At 38.8% G+C, this 17,213-nt stretch overlaps 1 protein-coding gene across 1 annotated transcript in view; it reads left to right on the top strand.

Moving 5' to 3' along the window:
* Positions 1-16,997, top strand: part of Sin1 (SAPK-interacting protein 1) — a 31,747-nt gene extending 14,750 nt beyond the window's left edge. The window contains exons 4-11 of the mRNA XM_045728234.2: positions 3,040-3,209; positions 3,850-4,025; positions 4,592-4,762; positions 9,695-9,807; positions 11,669-11,782; positions 12,354-12,470; positions 12,930-13,067; positions 16,072-16,997. Of these exons, the coding sequence (XP_045584190.1) occupies positions 3,040-3,209; positions 3,850-4,025; positions 4,592-4,762; positions 9,695-9,807; positions 11,669-11,782; positions 12,354-12,470; positions 12,930-13,067; positions 16,072-16,304 (1,232 nt within the window). The 3' untranslated portion in view covers positions 16,305-16,997. The remainder of the gene's footprint in view (positions 1-3,039; positions 3,210-3,849; positions 4,026-4,591; positions 4,763-9,694; positions 9,808-11,668; positions 11,783-12,353; positions 12,471-12,929; positions 13,068-16,071) is intronic.
* Positions 16,998-17,213: the final 216 nt, after the last annotated feature.

Here is a 17,213-nt window from a genome sequence, read left to right as displayed (position 1 = left end):
CTGTTTCTACTATGGGTAGTTTGGCCTTTGGTATCACTTCAGTACTTTAAATGCTCTCTCACTACAATGCTAAAACAGTTCCACCCTATTTGTTTTGTAATGCCCTCACTCCCATCTGCTCTTCCAGTGTTTAGTGTTGACTTTGTGCCCCTATTTTCCTAGGAACTTCATTGGCAGCTTTGCTGGATGTGTTTCTTGCATAGCTATCATGCACAATTTTGTGTGGGGCCCCTTTCCTCTGATGTTCTTCTGGGCCCTTGGGTATGAATGCCAGATCCTATGGGTTCTTGTCACAGCCCATAGGATCGTGACCGTAGCCCAAAGTGACTAAGCACAGGCAGTTACCGAAGTGACTGCTTGAGCTTAGCATGTTTATTACGTAACCCAATTGGGTCCATTATTGCACATTTTGTTTTTTGGGTGTATTCTTGGTAAGGTGGGGGGTGGGGGTGCTTCTAGAGTGTTTATCCTGGATACCAGTGTTTTTATCCCTGATATCAGGGCTTTTATTCCCGATACCAGGGTTTTTATACTGGATACCAGATTTTTTATCCCCGATACCAGGTTTTTTATCCTGGGAGTGTTTCCGTGCTTCCCAGAAGTCTACTCAAGCATTATGGCCGTGGTTTCCGCTTCTCTGCTATTTGTCCTTTTTTTTTTTTTTTAAGGTACTTGCCCAAGTGTAGTTGCAGGATGATAGCTACACTTGTGGTGTCCCATCTTCCAGCACTCTTTGTTATATACTGTAATGCATTGAAACCCAATGACAATTTTGTCCTTTACTACCTTTTCACTTATTCCAACTGTTGACCAGACCACACACTAGAAGGTGAAAGGACGACGACGTTTCGGTCCGTCCTGGACCATTCTCAAGTCGATTGTGATTGCTTGATTTCTTCAGCCACGTTATTGTGACTCATTGCCTGCTTATTCCAACTGTCTTCCACACTGTTTATGAAAGTGAATTTTCTAATGATTTTTCAGTAGCTTTGTTTAGTTAGCTTACATCCAGGACCTCGTTGTTGAAGTTCCAGATCTCGAGATTGCTTCTTTATTAATGTTGTCAGTTACCGTTACTATTTTGTACGTAATGATCACATCGCCTCTTTTTTTTCTATCTTTTAGTTATGGCATATTTAATGCCTCTAGCCTCTCCTCGTTGCTCTTGTCCTTCGGTTCTGGGAGCCACTTAGTTGCATGTCTTTGCACCTTTTCCAGTTTGTTGATGTGCTTCTTAAGATATGGGCACCATACAACCGCTGCATATTCCAACCTTGGTCTCACAATGATCAAGAAAATTTTTTTTAGTATATATTTCATATCCATGTACAATATTTAAAAGTAGTTCTGAAAATGGAAAGCATAGCATAGGCTCTTCGCTCAATGTTCTTTATGTGGTCCTCAGGTGACAGTTTTCTATCTAGAACCACTCCTAGATATCTTTCTTTACCAGAATTCATTAACACTCTTTCACATAATTTATAGGTTTTGTGTGGTCTATTTTTCCTATTCCAAATTCCCATACCATTGCATTTATTCACATTAAATTCTATTTGCCAAGTATTGCTCCATATACTTGTTTTGTCCAGGTTTTCTCGAAGGGCATGACAGTTGTCTAAGTTTCTTATCTTCCCTAGTATCTTAGCAGCATCAGCAAACATGTTCATATAATTCTTTATTCCTTCTGGTAGATTGTTTATGTAGACACTGAACATTAACGGTGCAAGAACTGAACCTCTGTGCTACTTCACTAGTGACATTTCTCCAGTCTGATACATTGCCTCTGATTACTGCCCGCATTTTGCTGTCAGAAATTTTTTTATCCGTGTTTGAAAACTCCCTGTTACTCTTGCAGTATATTCCAGTTTCTAGAACAACCTCTTATATGTGTGTGTGTCTGTCGAAAGGCATTTTTTAGGTTCAGATAAGTGCAGTCAACCATCTCTCTCCTGTAAAATCTGTGGCTCTGTCATAGAAACTAAGATTTGTTACACAGGATCTTTGTCATCGAATACCATACTGTCTGTCTGTGTTGTTATATAATTTCTCCCCAAGTATTCTACCCATTGAATCTTAATTATATTTTCTAATATTTTGACTACCATACTGTCAATGTCATGGGTCTATAATTATGTGGGTCTTCCCTGCTGCTAGTTTCGCAGATTGAAACTATGTTAGCCTTTTTCCATATATCTGCTAGGACTACTGTACTGTACACAGAAATGACTGAAAAACCAGTTGAAGTGGAATGCTGAGCTCAGATGCACATTCTCTCAGAACATATGGTGAAACTCCATCTGGGCCAACTGATTTGTTCTTACTTAGCTCCTTGAGTATTTTTTCCACTTCGTCTCTAGACGCCTCTGTGTGTTCTTATGTTGTTGTCTGGAATTCTCAGTGTCTGGTACTCTGAAATTTTAATTTTGCACAAACACACTTTGGAGCCGTTTGTTTAGTGTTTCACTTACTGTATTTCCTTTTCATTCTCCGTGAATCTGTTTCCCATTTTCAATCTAATTTTATTCATTACCTGAAATTTGCTTTTAATAAATTTATAGAATAGGCCTGGTTCTGTTTTACATTTGTTCACTATCCCCTTCTCAATTTCTTCTACCTCTTTTCTAACTGTCATGTAGTTGTTTCTTGTTCCTATGTTTTATTGGTTTGTTTGAGGGTTTGGCCGCTTTTTATGTTTATTAGATTTTTGGGTCTTTTGGTCTCTGGCCCTCATGCAATATCTGCTGAACCAATCCTGTTTTCTAGCTCTGCGTCTCTGGTTTGGTATAAATCTTTTTATGCCTTTATCATATATATATATATTTCTGATGATTAAAATAGCTTTCTTTGGAATAACCTTCCTATTTGAACTATTCAGATATACAAAAAGAATAACTTCTTGGATAAAATTGATTCTTAAAGTAGTACAGTGCTAACATCATGTACTGTGTGCTGAATGTAAGAATGTTTGCTAGTTGAATATTTTTTCTTGATTTCTGGTGCATTGTATTTACTATCTCAAAGGTACAATTTAATTAACAGAAACGGAGCTGAACGAGCTGTTTTCCCGTAAAGCTGTGATAACTTCTAACAGTTGCCCCGACTCGTCTGCAACTCGACAGACACCAGTTTCTCTCCTCTCCCGTCTGATACAGCAATATCCTGATGGTCTTAATAATCCATTTATTGAATATGCAAAGTTTGATGGCACGGTTAGTTGCATTAGTGTTTTATCGAGTTTTTGATAATTAACATGATTAAAGTTATTTTTGGCATAATTTGTAATACAGTACAGTAGTTTAGTTTGATAACAAATCACTGAGTATCTGAAATAATCTTTATGAAGCATTATTAGGATATAAAATATAATACTGTATGACTATACACAATCATTTATACAATTAACGAGGCAAATTAGAAAAATCAAAATAGGTTTGATTGTACTGGTAAGGTGAACAATACTGTACACTTAAATGTTAAACACCACTGTTGTATTGTATACATAAAATGAAAATTAGTGATAGATTCATAGTATCTGTCTATAAGTATGTATGAGAGATGAACTGCAGTACTCTACAGTAATGATACAAGTTAAAAAAATATATATGCATAGACATGGGGACTGGAAATCTTGAAAACGGGTTGGATCTTGAACTAAAGTGAGATGCCCAGTGCAGCACTTACAAATTTTGGAACTACAATGACAGTGGATTGGACATTGAGAGTGAAGATCTGGTAGAGGTTGAATTAAGGGCATCCTTGAATAAATTATAAAGTCAAATAAAATGTCAATAAACAAATTACCAGTTGAGTAGCCAAAATAATTCTTGATTTATTTTTCTCTCTTCACAGACTCATACAAATATTCAAGCCCGTTGTATCAATATTTTTCTGCTGTTTGGGGATAACCCTGTATCAAGCTATCCAATGGTTGTGTCTGTTGTTAACTGCCATCAAGCACGGGTAATTGATCTCATCGGCCTCATTTGCTGGCTGTATACCAAAGAAAATAGACAACCACCTCTAAGGTAAGACGGATACTGGAGAACACCTGCCATATTTGCTGGTGGATAGCATGAATATTTTTTGGCTCAAAACCATCAAAGTATATGTTGTTTTCATTGTACATACACAAATTCATAAGTTTTCCCCTCTGCAAACTCATTTGAATATGACTCAATAAAGGTATGAAGGAACATGCTACAAAAATTTTACTACAAAATTTTCATTGAAATACTCATTATTTTGAAGTCATTTAAGCATTGACTACTAAAGAACTGCTACATAATCTTTTGAGGAAAACTTAAGATTTTGTAGTTAGGTTTCTTCCTTAGGGTTGTGTGCCATCATCGCTAAGCATGGCACTCTTTACTGAAGTACTGAACAGGATTTTGAAGAGTTTTATTAAATAAAGTACTCTTGATGAGAGAATAAAATACATAAAGTTGAAACTAAAAGCTGTGCTTATCCCAGTTTTGCTATTGTTGAAAACGCGAGTAAAATCTCTCGACCAAAGAGATGTGTGTATATGGTGCAGTACAATGCTTACTTTCATTTTTCTTATTCTTATTCTTATATGTTGACAATATTCCAGGGGTGGAGTTGAGCGATATGCCCTTCACATTGCGGAAGAAGATGGCCAGGTTGACTGGGACTTCCAGGCTTTACGTAACCGGGATGTAATTGACAAATTTGGGTTCAATGTACTAGCTCTAGTCGAGAAGAAGGATTTCCGTGAACCATCACAGGACATCGTAGTCACGTTGTACGTTGAAGTTCAGTTTATTTACAGTTAATGTTTGTGTATTTACTTTCTTAACCAGTAGCTTAGTGTAATCTTTAGGTGTACTCTGTCAGAGATTACCAGGTTTTCATTTAGGAGGAACCAGGCGAATAAAACTAAAAGAACGCCATTATGAAAATGGCCCTAACTCTGCATGTCAGGAAGATTTTTGTTAGCAAGAGAAAGAGGAGAAGACTGGTTAAAAATGTCAAGACTACCACCAGCTCAGTCAAATACAAGACAGGACACAGACAGTGGCATACTGTACCTACCAGAACCACAGACATTAACCCATAGACTGAGCAGGCTATTTTGATGCCAAAATAAAAGTTTTTAAAAGTTTCTTTGCTATTGTTAACTAGCATCCAGGAGGCATGAAAATCCACGTAAAGAGTATTTACATATCATGGTTTAGTATTAGTGGCTTGGAGAAAATGGGTTTTCTGGGAGGAGGCCCTTCAGCTCCCTGGAGCTATCCAGGCTGATAGGTATATCATTAGATTTTGGCATCAGGTAGTGTGACTGGAGTTCTAGGCTTACCGGGGACCACGAGCCAGAACCTGGTCCCTCAGAGAGGCACATGGAGCAATGGCCTATAGAAATGCACATGGGATTTGGATGGAGCATTCTGTCTGCTATCGACCGGGCCAGGCACCCAGAAAAGTAAGTGCCTCAAACACCTATTCTGGTTAAAACGACTAAAATAGACAAATGAGTGGACAGAACTCCCCAAGTGAAAACTAGCAAATTAGCATGACGTCACACGAGCTGCGCTGCATGTCTGACGCAGGGAAGGGGGAGCCCCAGACCCACCGTGCCAGCGATTCACCCCTGCAGTTCTTTGGCCGATGTGATTGTGGCATGGACGTGTGAGCTGGGAGTAATATTCACAAGTACTCGGGCTGCATGTGCTTAGGGTTCCCTTCCCTGAGTGCCCTGTAAGTACTGCCATTGGGGATTGGGGTTATCTTCCACAAGTCACCTTGGGGTCTACCTCTGTTGGTCTTTTGCTGCTCGGTGATTGACCGCCCCGAGTGTGTTGGGGGTTTCCTCCTTTGTTTACCTTGGGGTAAGTGGTAGTTTTTGCACTGGTGGGGCATGGGGTACTGCGCAGCTAGTTTTCACCTATTACAGCGACTGGCTCTGTTCCTCCTGGGTACGTTGTCCTCTTGTGGGGTTTTTCTTTTCCTTTTTGTTTCTGCCTGGTAGGGATGTCTGCCTTTGTGCCCCTTGCCCCCCCTGTTATATTAGGGTTTTTACCTCCGGTGTTCGGTGGTACCCCCCCTGCTTGTCCCCTGTGAGTGGACACGTCCCAGGGGTTCACTTTTTAGAAGTTTGTTTGGTAGACTTAGGTGCCGGTTAACAGTACCCTGCCTGGGCTTACCCTTAGCAATACCAGTCTAATGGCCCTGGGAAACCCTGCGGGGCGCACAGAGTCCAATGGATGCGACCCCTGGGTTCCCTCTTGCTTCGTGCGAGTTTAATTGTTGCTCTGTTCCCTTGTCTCAGGGCAACGCTCATTGTTTTTGCCTTCGTCATGCTGCCTGTTGGGTCGGTGACACCTTCGACCCAGAGACCTGCGAGCATTGTTGATTGTTTGTGACTCAGTTCACCCAATCAACTGATGACATTGTTTGGGTGCAGGCAGCTCAGGCATTGCATGCTAGGTTGCTGCAATGTGCTAGGGTGGTTGCTTTCCCGGATGCTCCGAGGCTGCCGTGCTTTGCTTATAGGGACCCGGACTTGGGGGTGTTGGTCGCTTGACCAGGACCTCGAATAGGGTCCTGGCCATTCGCTACCTTGTCAATGTCCCTGGACCTCGTAGGGCCTGCGTTGCATTGGGTCAGCGGTTGCAGCCAGTTGTCACGACTATGCACCTTGCTGCCTCACTGTAAAGAGAACTGCATTTCAGAACTGCCTCTCGGGTAAGTCCCTGTATTTTTCCTTGTCTTTGGGTAGTTAGCTCTGGGGAGCCGATGGGGCTTCCTCCAGAAAACCAGCGTTGAATGTAAAGAAACGCCATTTTCTGGGTGAGACCCGGAGGCTCCCTGGCATCCCTCCCTCCTTCCAGTCGGCAGTGTTTTCGCATGTTTTTGACATCCAGTCGAAGAACTGCCGGTTGGATTGCCAGTGCAAGGGTCTGAGGCTCCCCCTTTCCCCTAATGGGAAGTGGGGTTGCGCAGACAGTGGCATGGCAACATAACGTCATGCTTGTTTGCTAATTTACGTTGGGGAGTTCTGTCCACTCGTTCGGCTTTCGGTAGCAATAGTTTCACCAGAATAGGGGTTTGTTTTAGAGCGCCTATCTTTCTAGGTGCCAGACCCGGTCGATGGCAGACATAGAGTGCTCCCAACCACACAGGGGGGTTTCTATAGGCCATTGCTCCTCGTGCCTCTCTTGAGGGGGCCAGGTTCTGGCTCGTGGTCCCCGGTAGGCAAGAACTCCATGCACATTGACTGATGCCAGAAAGCTAATACAGCTAATACTGTAGTTACATATCAGCCTGGATAGCTCTGCATAGTCTCTGGGTCTCACCCAGAAAATGGTGTTTCATTTCTTTCAACGCTGGTTTTTTAGAATGATTGTCTTGTGAAGTGATATATTTGATTTTGTATTAAAGATTTCATGTCTCAGGTTGTATGTACATTATATCTATTGCTTTCTTAGCTCATAATATCCTATTTTCTCATGGGAGCCACACCCATCTTTTTAATTGTCATGGGATGTCCATGGCTGAGAACCCTCTAGGTAGCTCTTATCTCATTATACTCTTCAAGCCTTTTTGATTCAGTTTATAAATGCTTCAGTTTTCAATGCTTTGGTTGCTATCTAAGGAAGGCTTAAATATATTACCTTTGAATCTAGTATGTATATGCTTCAATATCATATAGTTAGGTGCACCTCCAAAAATCTGGGTTATATTGTTCAGGACTAAAACCAGATTTGTGTGAAATCTGCATCTCTGGAAATTTGCCCAATTTTGGTTATCACCAAATTTTCAATTTTTTCATGTCAAAATTTAAATAAAAATGTAGCATAATATATTTTTTAAATACAATAGATTCAATGGTTTTCTCAAGGCATCAGCTGTTTTTTGTGATGTTGTGGCCATCTGCAAAGTTCTTTATAACAACTCTAGCCATATTAAAGGTGTTAGCATCCAGATCCTAATTGTTCCTGTGATTTATGAGTGAAATTTTAATTTTATCTTAATTGATGGATAACTACCAGGAGAACCTGTCTATGTATTTCTCGGATGTTACCACTGTTTGTCAGGATCCAACCCCTTCAAGATCGTTTTTTAAGCCTAGGGCCTGATGAATGATCCAGGGTCTTATCTTTCCCATGCCCAAAACTCTTCAATTCAAGATTTTCTACAAATTATTTTGGGAATTTGTTCTAATAAATAATTATGGAGATATAGTTTCACAACAATTTTCAGAGAAGCATTTCTGGCCCTTCCACTCGCCTAAACTCTTAACACTTTCGCGCACCGGGCGTGCACTCCACGTGTATGCGCGAACTTACTCCTGGCGGTGCGGGCGAGCGCTCGGCGACACTAAATGTGTATACTCGTTTCAGTTTTCTCACCTTAATTATCGTGCTACGTTGTTCGTTTTGGTATCATTGTGTTCGCAATAGAATTCCCTACAGGTGTATATGCATATAAGGTTCAAAAGCCAAGCGTGACTCCCCACAGCAAAGCCTAAATTCGGCAAAAGTTACTCTTGAGCGCACAAAATCAGTCAAATGTATACACTTGTTTCAGTTTTCTCACCTTAATTCTCGTGCTACGTGGCTCGTTTTGGTATCATTGTGTTCACAATCAAATTCCCTGCAGGTGTTGTATATGCATATATTGTTCAAAAGCCAAGCGTGACTCCCTTTAGCAAAGCCTAAAGTTACCCGTGAACGAGCATCAATTTGCACATCGCAGCCAAATGTGTATACTTGTTCAGTTTGATAACATCAATTTTCGTGTTGCGTCTTTCATTTTGGTATAAAATTGTTCGCAATAAAAAGGCGCGCATTTTAAAACTTGTCTCATAATACAGTAATAGAGGAATAAATGGAATTTTAACAAATATTTTGATTTTGGACGCTCATCATTACTGTACAATATTATTTATATCTTTCCAGCTTTCTGACATAACATGAAAATTTATGTCTTTCATTTAGGTATCAAATTGTTCGCAATCTAAAGACGCGCATTTTAAAACTAGTCCCATAATAATAGCACAATAAATAGAATTTTTAACAAATATTTAAAAATTTTGACCCAAAAATGTATTTATAATCATTCAAGTGTTCTGACATCAAGTTTCGTGTTACATCTTTCATTTTGGCATCAAATTGTGCGCACTTTAAAGGCGCTCATTTTGTAACTATCCCGAAGTCGATCGGATAATAAATGAATTTTATACAAATCGAGACTCGAGAGAAAAAAATCGGACACGAGGGTCGTTCGAAGAGTGCGGTAGTGTTAACATCCATTGAACTATGAAATTGCTGTACTTTGCCTTATAATTCGAATTTCACAGGCTTCCCCTTCATGCCTCCCCCCGTCCCCCCAGAATCCAGAGTGTTTTCTGAAAACGATGAGTTTTTGAAGGGGAGATCCTTTGGCCAAATTTGGTCTGATTTGATGATCCATTAATGGGAGGTGTGGATTTTGGAGGTGTCATTTTATCTTGGAATTATGTAGCCCCCCTTTAGTGGTAGATGTGGAAACTTGTAATATATTTTGTTCATATAGTAAGTGTCCCTTAAATGTACAATGTTGCTTGAGGATTTGGTAACTTTGTCAGTTTTCAAAACAAGTGTTGACATTTTTTATAGTGGTGTTTTGGAAGCCCATTTTATAAATTTGTCATCACGTGTCTTTTGTCTATCTAATTTGTAATCTATTTCAGAACTGTAGCTGGGGGAGCATTTAGCAAAATAATGGTAGAGAATTATGATATTACTTTGAAAGAAATTCTCAATCGAACAATAACGAAGAGAAAAGACATGGTTAAAATAATAGGTAAGTTTAAGTGTCATATAATTAATCCTTGAGTAAATTGATCTTATTTTCTGAATTTAACAGTTATAGTTGTTTATACTGTATTTTGATTAGTCAGCAATTAATGAAGTTCTGTTGTACAGGTTACCACATTCATCCTGGACACCATTTATCTGTATCTCCCAGTTATTCATTTTTTGGTTAGTCCAAATAAATTTGAGATGAAATGGTGAGGCGAGCAGGTGATCCGAATAAAAATGAGTGATGAGTGAGAGTGAGTGGTGAGTGGAAAAGTGGCGAGAGTGAACCGACACCGGGAATTGATGCCTGTCCGAGAAATGGTGTCAGGAAAGGGGTAGAGGAGAGGCGAGTGATTTGGAGATGGGTCTAGTTTACCCAGTGATCATACTGGGTGCGTCCATGTGACGTCATAAGCCCATTGTTTTGATTTGTCACGAGGCCTTGGAGCATTTATTCCTGTGGTTATGTTGTACGTATCTGTGTAATTTGGGAACATTCATGCTCCATGTTAGCTCCAAATGCAAGCATTTTGTCAGTGAAAGCTTCTACAGGTGTAAAGCTAAGAGAAAGTGGTCAGTGCTGACATTTGAGAAGAAAAGTGAACTAATAAAAAAGATGGAGTGTGTGAGCCCAGGAAGTATTGTGTGCTCTGAATATCAAGTGGGCAAGACTATGCTTTCAGGCATTATTAAGGTTAAATCTACTATCTTTATTTTTCTAGAAGTGATTTTGATAAAGTAATATATAATAGAAAGACAGTGAGTAAAGCTAAGGTGAAAGGTATTGATAGTGCAGTGTGGGAGTGGTACAAGTACTGCAACATCTGAGGGTACCTCATCAATCTCCACCTAAGTCAACCCAACACCTTTAGCATCCACCATCTGTACCATCTTAATAACTATGCACAATCAACAATAATCTTCAGTTTAATAAGCGAATCAGAACTTCTCATACTGGGGAGTACAAACTAATTTTTTCCCCCTAGATTTTTACAGTAACAAACGACTTATTGGTACACAACAAGTTATTTGTTTGATCTTGGTCCCGAGGTGTCCGTAAAGCATGTGGTAGTCTGTATTATGTAATTAGTCATGGGGGGGGGAGATGATAATGGTCTACTTCATTTCCTATCTATGGTTCTTTCTATGGATATACCCACGGACGTTTCACATGATGGGTTGTTTAGTTTTCTCCATCTAGATGCTATACTGCAATGAATGCTGTTGGTCAAGGTCAAAACACATTTACTGTACTTCACCTGATTGATTGATGAAGATTGTCACCCAAGAGGTGGCATGGGCACGAATACCCCGTAACTACTTCACCTAAGTAATAACACATGATCACTTTTCCAAGTTCTCTTCAGAAACTCTTTGGTTTAGAAATCCAATGATTTGATGTAAAAGTATGATTGGGTAGAATTAAACCAGAATAATATTGTTGTGCTGAATATGAGAACATTGTCAATAAGCAGCATCTATAGAATAAGGAACACTGGCCTCCAATATCCAACATGAAATACCGCACTTGGGAGGTATCTGGCAGTGGAAAAATTTGACTAAGTTATAGTGTGGCTACTGTTATATGTAGCAAATATCAGATACCAAATTCAATGGTTCATTTTCATTTTGGGAAACCTGGTTTTCACTCACAAATATGGGCCTCTTGGAGACATCTCTGTTGAAACGAATCCTTCACTGCAACGAATTGGTGTTGGTACAATATAGTTAATTGAATCCAGGTTGCACAGTACGATGTTGTGATAACATTAACTGCCACATGTCGCTGAAATAGAACTGACTGACATTAAGGAAATTCATTATTTTATTCTTTATCTTCAAATTATTGACTTGCTTTTCAGATGCTGGCTTGGATTACCATTTGGAAAAAGAAGATGAACCAGGCATAGCATTGGATTTGGAGAAAACCTTAGCCGATATAAATTGCACCGAATTTGCTGTCGTACGAGACAACAGTATGTAACCAGTTGCCATTTGATAGTTAAAGGATCTGTTGTAGGAAATATTTTAATGTTGTCGGGAGATAAAGGAATCCAATTCAACAGAGTTTAAAGTCATAGTTCTTCAGCTTTTGTGATTAGGTCATTAGTTATTTAGTTGTTCCTAAAAGCAGCATGAGTATTTACATGGAAAATTTAAGATTTTGTTAAGAATTTAACAAATATATTCAAAATTGTGACTTGTTCAGTGTTCCAGTTTAGTAGTAGCAGAGGAGTTGGTGATAATGAAATAGGTAGTATCAAATAAAAGACTAGAGCTATTTTGTCATTTGGTCATTCATTCATTTGGTATCTTCTCAGACTAATATAAACTATAATTAAAAAATTATGTCTACACTATTTGTTTTTCAAAATTACAGTTGTTTAAATATTGACGTAAATGGTTATAAGGTATCAATAATATTTAAGCTATAACTTTAGAATAGATTATTTTACATTACTGTATTATGATGATTTTTTTCATTGTAGCATTTCCAACTAGGATGTAGAAAAAGAAGGTGTAACAATATTTTGTATTATATTTCAGGTAAAAGAATCGATACTCCACAGGACTTGAATAACATGTCGACAGTGGAAGCAACCCTTTATCGCTCATACAAAGTTATGTGGCTGCTTAAGTTTGGAAAATGTGAAGCCTGTCTCGGTATGTTCGTTTAGTGTGTCTTGACGCAACTTAATGTCTATTGGTATAGCTGAATGCTAATGAAAATTAATAATTATGAAATTACCTTATGAAATTACTAATTGTGTAATTCTTTACTAACTTTCAAGATAAAAAACGTTTTTTCTTAGTTTTAAAGGTTTTTGAAAAACACAATAATAAGTAATCTGACCCACATGTGAAATGAAAGGGACGACATTGCTTTGGTCTACCCTGGACATTTTTAAAGTCGGATCTAAACAAAAATTGGAGGAAGCAGTTTTAAGGTAAGTGTTTAAACTAGATAGCATACAGTATGGACTGAGACGTCTTCACTTTCATTTCACATGTGCATTGGGTTTTGTTTTCTATCACATTATTGTGACTTAATTACTACAGCATAATAATAGCCATAGGGAGTTGATAATTTAATGTCTTTAACGCAATATATGAAAATTTCAGGAATTTCTGGAGAAAAGCTTGAGATCCACCCATTACAACAGAAGGTAGGGGGAGCATTCTTGCCCCTTCGCTCTCCTCACCCGGTGACTTATAACATGGAATTGGTGGTTGACTGCAGTCGCAAGGCTGAGAGGAAAGGTGGGAGGTTTGCCGGCGTTTAGTGTTCAAGTGCACTTTACATTTGATCACGTTTTAAATTTTACAGTATTTAACTGAAGTAATTGCCATGAATTTTATCACAAGGTTTTCTAAACATTTACTTTGCCTTCCACTCAAATGAGTGGAAGTTTGAAAGGTAGGTCTCAGCCTGTTCTCCCAACACTGTATTGTGGAGGATGAAAGGTAGGTCTCAGCCTGTTCTCCCAACACTGTATTATGGAGGATGAAAGGTAGGTCTAAGCCTGTTCTCCCAACACTGTATTGTGGAGGATGAAAGGTAGGTCTCAGCCTGTTCTCCCAACACTGTATTATGGAGGATGCAGAGCTAATTGCATCACATAGCTTAGTTGAGTGTAGAGTGAGTTAGAGAAGAAATGTAGCTAGTGCTGTTAAATATGTGGTTGGAAGTAATATAGGAAAAGATTCGCTCTTCATCCTTTGTGCATCCCACGTGAAGAAGTTGTGGTGTATAGCCTATTTACAAATGGGAAACAATGGTGTGGTATGGAAGTGTGTGTGTGGTGTGAGGGCAATATATTAAGTCAAGAATTATAATGCTTTGAAAGATGTGGATTGCAAAAGTTAATCACAAGCTAGAGAAGAGTGGACTAAGATGCTTATGGTATATTGAATAAGTATTTGATGATTGCCTGGTATCAAGTGTTTTTGAGTGAATCTGGAGAAAGACAAGGATAGGAAGATCGGCAGAAAATTAGTAAACGAGCGCGTTTGGAAGCGGTGATTTTATATAGTAAGGGGACGTAACTGGGTGGTGGCAAGTTCGTGAGGAAGGAGCTAAAGTATTTATTGGTTTTGTATGTCACAAATCACAGGGGAGTGCTATACACTTATTTTTGTGAAGCAGGTAGATGCTCATGTGGATAATTTACTGGAGTGTGGTAGTGCTTGTTTATCTATGATATATACAGTAATATGGATAATATAAGGAACAAATGCTATTTATAGTGTATGTGATCATCTTTCACACTATTGCTCCCTATTTTTCTGTGTTAGTGCTTCCCTAGCCATATGAAAGTGAGAAAGAGGGTAATGGTATTAACCTATTTAACTCCTGGGCCACGCTGCTAATAACACGCAACAACACCGCTGTGCGCAAGAAAAACAAATCCCAAGATTGTTTCCTGATCATGGGAAAAATACAAAAATCACAGGTGACATATTTTGGCCGTAATAGGGCGAGGAAGTCTGGCAAGATACAGGCGTTGAAAGAGTACACGTCCGGGGTCAGTCTCCTCCACCCTAACCTCAGGCTGGAGTTGCCACAAAGATATTATTACATGATTATTTCAATGTCTCTGATTTATTTTTTCTCTGTTTTTTTTGTAGTAATATTATTCAGTAGTGTGTAGTGTGATATACCAGTATTTATGTAATAAAATGTGTTAACCATCGCTATACTCAAGAGTATGGTGTGCATATTAGTGATTAAATTATTATGTTCATAAAGCAATAAACAAATAGTTTTGCTGTTATTACTCTATATATACACACACAGGTTATATGTAAGTATCTGCATGTTTTGTTCACCATAACGAACCACTAAGCTGGTATAGTGCATCGAAACAGCATAGTGGGCACCACCACACCAGCTAGCAGACTACGTTACCTCACTCTCCAACATGCCTCGTCCCACCATACTGTGTGTGCTGTTATCACTATATATATATATGCACGTTATATATAAATATCTACACGTTTCGTTCACCATAACTATACAACTAAGGTGGTATGGTGTCCAAAGAGCATAGTGGATATCATACACTGCATGACACGAGGCAAACACCAGCCAGCTGACAACACCTTCTCTCAACAAAATGGCTCCTCCCAGCATACTGTTTGTGCTGTTATTACACTATATACACACATTATATATAAATATCTACATTTGTGTTCACCATATCCAACCACTAAGCTGGTATAGTGAGTCGGACAATAACAGTGGCCACCACACTCACACAGCTGACGACACCACCTCCCTCACCAAGATTCCTCCTCCCACCATACTATGCACAAAAAAAAAAAAAAAAAAAGTAGTTAGTAAACAGTTGAGAGGCGGGCCGAAAGAGCAAAGCTCAACCCCCGCAAAAACACAACTAGTAAACACATTGCTAATTCTTACCACAATGCTGCTATTATCAGGATCCTGGTCACTAAATCCTGTAAATAGATAATTTACCACAAGTTTATTTTGAAAAGGAACATGAGAAGTCATTTCAAGATTCTTAGATGGACCAAACAATGGCAATGTGTTGTGGCTAGTGCTGTGAACATCTTGAACAATGTTATGTTCACTGATATCTGAACATTGTACAGAGGCTTTATCACAGTCAAGCCCTTCTGTAATACTATCTTCTCTAAATAATAGCAGTTACATATATATATTTGACATTGTTAGGCAATGCTGTGGTCACAAGCTGAACAGCAGTGCTGTGAGCTCATGCTGCGTGCTCCAGCCTTGGTTGCTCACTAAGTACTGAGGCTCTCGCACTCGGGAATGGTACCCACGTTTTTTTTTTTTTTTTTTAAATGGTGTATGTTTACTAGAGCCTTGAGGAAGCTGATGTGAACCCGTGTGTAGCTGCGGAACTTTTAAATCTTATGCGGTACTTTAAAATGTAAATATTTGGCAGTTAGGCCAAAATTGTATATATGTATATAATTAGCACTGTTAAAGGGTTAAAAGATTCTTAGTATTTGTCAAACTTTGTGCAAGATGACACTGAGATGATGAATCTCATTGACATTTGGATGAAGAGTTAAGGTTTTCACTAAGCAGCCCAGGAATTTATGGAGTTCACCTCTCTATTCATACATAGTAACTGTATTGAAGAGAGAAGTCAGCTTCCTGTGAGACATTGACTGTAATAATGATATATTGTGAAAAGGTTTGCTTTAGTTAGATATATTTAGTAGATGCACATAGTTTTCATTAGATGCTAATTATGACTTCTTTTTCAACTAGGCAAAATGGAGATCCAGGTAACATGCCAAGGGGAGAACCGGTTTAAGGATTATGTGTTTGAGTGCGAAACAAAAATGGGTCAGGAAATTTTAGACAAATGTAAGCATATCTTTGATCTCCGCTCGAGTTCGGCACGCAAGGAGTTTTGGCGGGAGAAGAAGCCATTCAGGAGACACAACAGCCTCTCGATGAGAAGAAGGCCTCGAACTGAAAATCATGTGAATGAAGTGTAATTTGACGTACAGTATTCTGCTTGAAGATAACGACTTTCGGTGATTTTAAGATGTGATATACACGACATTCCACATCAGGTGTACACACTCTTCTCACTTTGATGTGTTTGATTTAGCTTTAAATTTGCTGTAAATTGGTTGCTCTCAATAAGGTAAGTGAATTATGCAAATTACTGCCCAGAGGCAAACATTTCTTCAGATATGACCTTGTGAAAATTTATACCTCTTGGCGTTTATTACGTTTGATCGTCTCTTGCAAATACATCCGGCTCTAATTGACCCATAAAATTGAATTTTGGGCTGGTGAATGTTTGTTAGAAATTGGATAGAAATAGTTAATTAGGATGACCCTTGACCTTCAGTGGTGCAACAGAGGCCAAGGCTTATGTATAGCACATCATATTAATTACAAATCATGTGTTTTGTTAAATACTAATCTCGATGAAAATAAAGCAGCTATGGTTTCATTTGATAAACCAGAGTGATTCAAAGTATTTTCCTTTGCATTGGGTTTTAATTTTCATTTTTGTTACCATTAATATAGTAATTCATTTTGCCAGGGGAACAGGCAGCCTTTGTATATACAGTATACAAGTTAAGGGCTATATCAAGGTCTCCCTAAGGTCGATCTACTGACTCTCCCTCAGGATGCAAGCCCACAACATCTGCCTAACTCTCGGGCACCTACCGTATTTGCCACCGTAAAAGACACACCCTTGCATAGGACACCCCTATTTTACAAGGATATTTTGTGGAGAAAAAACTATTTTGGTATGTTTCATCATACATTTATTGAATGATACTATAAAGTGGATTTTGTACCCAACTCTTACCTCTTCTCTAAGATCAGCTGTGTAGTTGTTTATGTTTTGGGCAAGAGAATTGTTATACAGGATGTGAAACTTGTAT

This window comes from Procambarus clarkii, chromosome 90, assembly GCF_040958095.1.
Source record: "Procambarus clarkii isolate CNS0578487 chromosome 90, FALCON_Pclarkii_2.0, whole genome shotgun sequence".
Taxonomy (NCBI): domain Eukaryota; kingdom Metazoa; phylum Arthropoda; class Malacostraca; order Decapoda; family Cambaridae; genus Procambarus; species Procambarus clarkii.
The sequence above is the reverse complement of the archived record's forward strand: the minus strand, read 5'-3'. Positions and strand labels throughout refer to the sequence as shown.